The sequence below is a fragment of the Cervus canadensis genome, chromosome 20 (genome assembly GCF_019320065.1).
Source record: "Cervus canadensis isolate Bull #8, Minnesota chromosome 20, ASM1932006v1, whole genome shotgun sequence".
NCBI classification, from domain to species: domain Eukaryota; kingdom Metazoa; phylum Chordata; class Mammalia; order Artiodactyla; family Cervidae; genus Cervus; species Cervus canadensis.
This window is the reverse complement of record NC_057405.1, coordinates 28,837,948-28,839,382: the sequence shown is the minus strand read 5'-3', so window position 1 is coordinate 28,839,382 and position 1,435 is coordinate 28,837,948. Positions and strand designations below refer to the sequence as shown.

Below are 1,435 nucleotides of genomic sequence, written 5' to 3'. Positions count from 1 at the left end.
AAGCTTTCAGTGACTGCTTATTACCAAAGGAAACCCAAACCTTTATTCTGATCTTTTATTCTCTCCAACTAACTGATACATCCTTAGATGTCACACTTTTTACCAATCTTACAAAAAGGCCCCAGCCTCCTTGATTTGGTTTCTGCTTTTCCTTGAACTCAGTGATTTAAGATTCATTACTAGTAAAGTCACTGTTTGGCCTCAGATTAATGATCAAATAGCTTATCTGTTAAAGAAAATAAATTCATGATATCATGATACTTGTTAAAGAACAATGAGGCAGAATTCATTAAGGGGAAGCATCATGACTGGTATAAGGACAAGGAGTTTTGCATCAGGGAAGAGAGACTGGACTTCACACCAGATACAACAGGGAAAAGTGGGGATTAATAGCCAGGAATGTAAGGGAGCAGGATGAAAGTTGGGGGATGGGAAATTACTAAGGGGAAATATGGGGCCAGGGGGATTCTGGCTAAACTAACCTAGCAGGATTCTTGCTGAAGGCAGGCCAGGGTGATCACACATCACTTGGGGATGGTAGAGGATGGGGAGCTTAAGCGGATATTAAGAGTGATCAGATATCAAGGGACAGGCTTCCCTGGTGGTTCAGAGGTAAAGCATCTGCCTGCGGCCTTGAAGACTCCACCACCTCGGAGCCTCCCACGCTGCCCATGGTCATGGTCAACCCCACAGTCAACCCCACCTTGTTCTTCAACATCGCTGTCCTTGGTGAGCCCTTGGGCCTCATCTCCTTCAAACTGCTTGCAGACAAAGTTCCAAACGCAGCAGAAAATTTTCCTGCTCTGAGCACTGGGGAGAAAGTATTTGGTTATAGAATTTCCTGGTTTCACAGAATAATTCCAGGATTTATGTGCCAGGGTGGTGACTTCACATGCCAAAATGACACCGGTGGCAAGTCCATCTATAGAAAGAAATCTGATGATAAGAATTCCATCCCGAAGCATACAGGTCCTGACATTTTGTCCATGGTAAACACTGGCCCCAACACAAATGGTTCCCAGTTTTTCATCTGCAATGCCAAGACTGAATGGTTGGATGGCAAGCATGTGGTGTTTGGCAAGATGAAAGAGGGCATGAATATTGTGGAATCTGTGGAGTGCTTTGGGTCCAGTAATGACAAGACCAACAAGAAGATCATTGCTGACTGTGGACAAATCTGATAAATTTGACTTGTGCTTTACTTAACCTGATGTGAAGAACTGACTCATTTGAAAAGACCCTGATGCTGGAAAAGATTGAACGCAGGAAGAGAAGGAGACAACAGAGGATGAGATGGTTGAATGGCATCACTGACTCAGTCGACATGAGTTTGGGTAAACTCCGGGAGTTGGTGATGGAGAGGGGCCTGGTGTGCTGCAGTCCATGGGGTCGCAAAGAGTCGGACATGACTGAGCGACTGAACTGAACTGAACTT

At 44.9% G+C, this 1,435-nt stretch overlaps 1 protein-coding gene across 1 annotated transcript; it reads left to right on the top strand.

Annotated features, from left to right (window-relative positions):
• The first annotated feature begins 677 nt into the window (after positions 1 to 677).
• LOC122422818 (peptidyl-prolyl cis-trans isomerase A-like) lies at positions 678 to 1,181 on the top strand. Its single transcript, XM_043439521.1, has one exon. It carries the CDS (start codon positions 678 to 680, stop codon positions 1,179 to 1,181), a length of 504 nt encoding a protein of 167 aa, XP_043295456.1.
• The last annotated feature ends 254 nt before the right edge of the window (positions 1,182 to 1,435 follow it).

Coding starts and splice junctions, on each gene's coding strand:
- LOC122422818 (XM_043439521.1), top strand. CDS start 678: ATGGTCAACCCCACAGTCAACCCCACCTTGTTCTTCAACATCGCTGTC.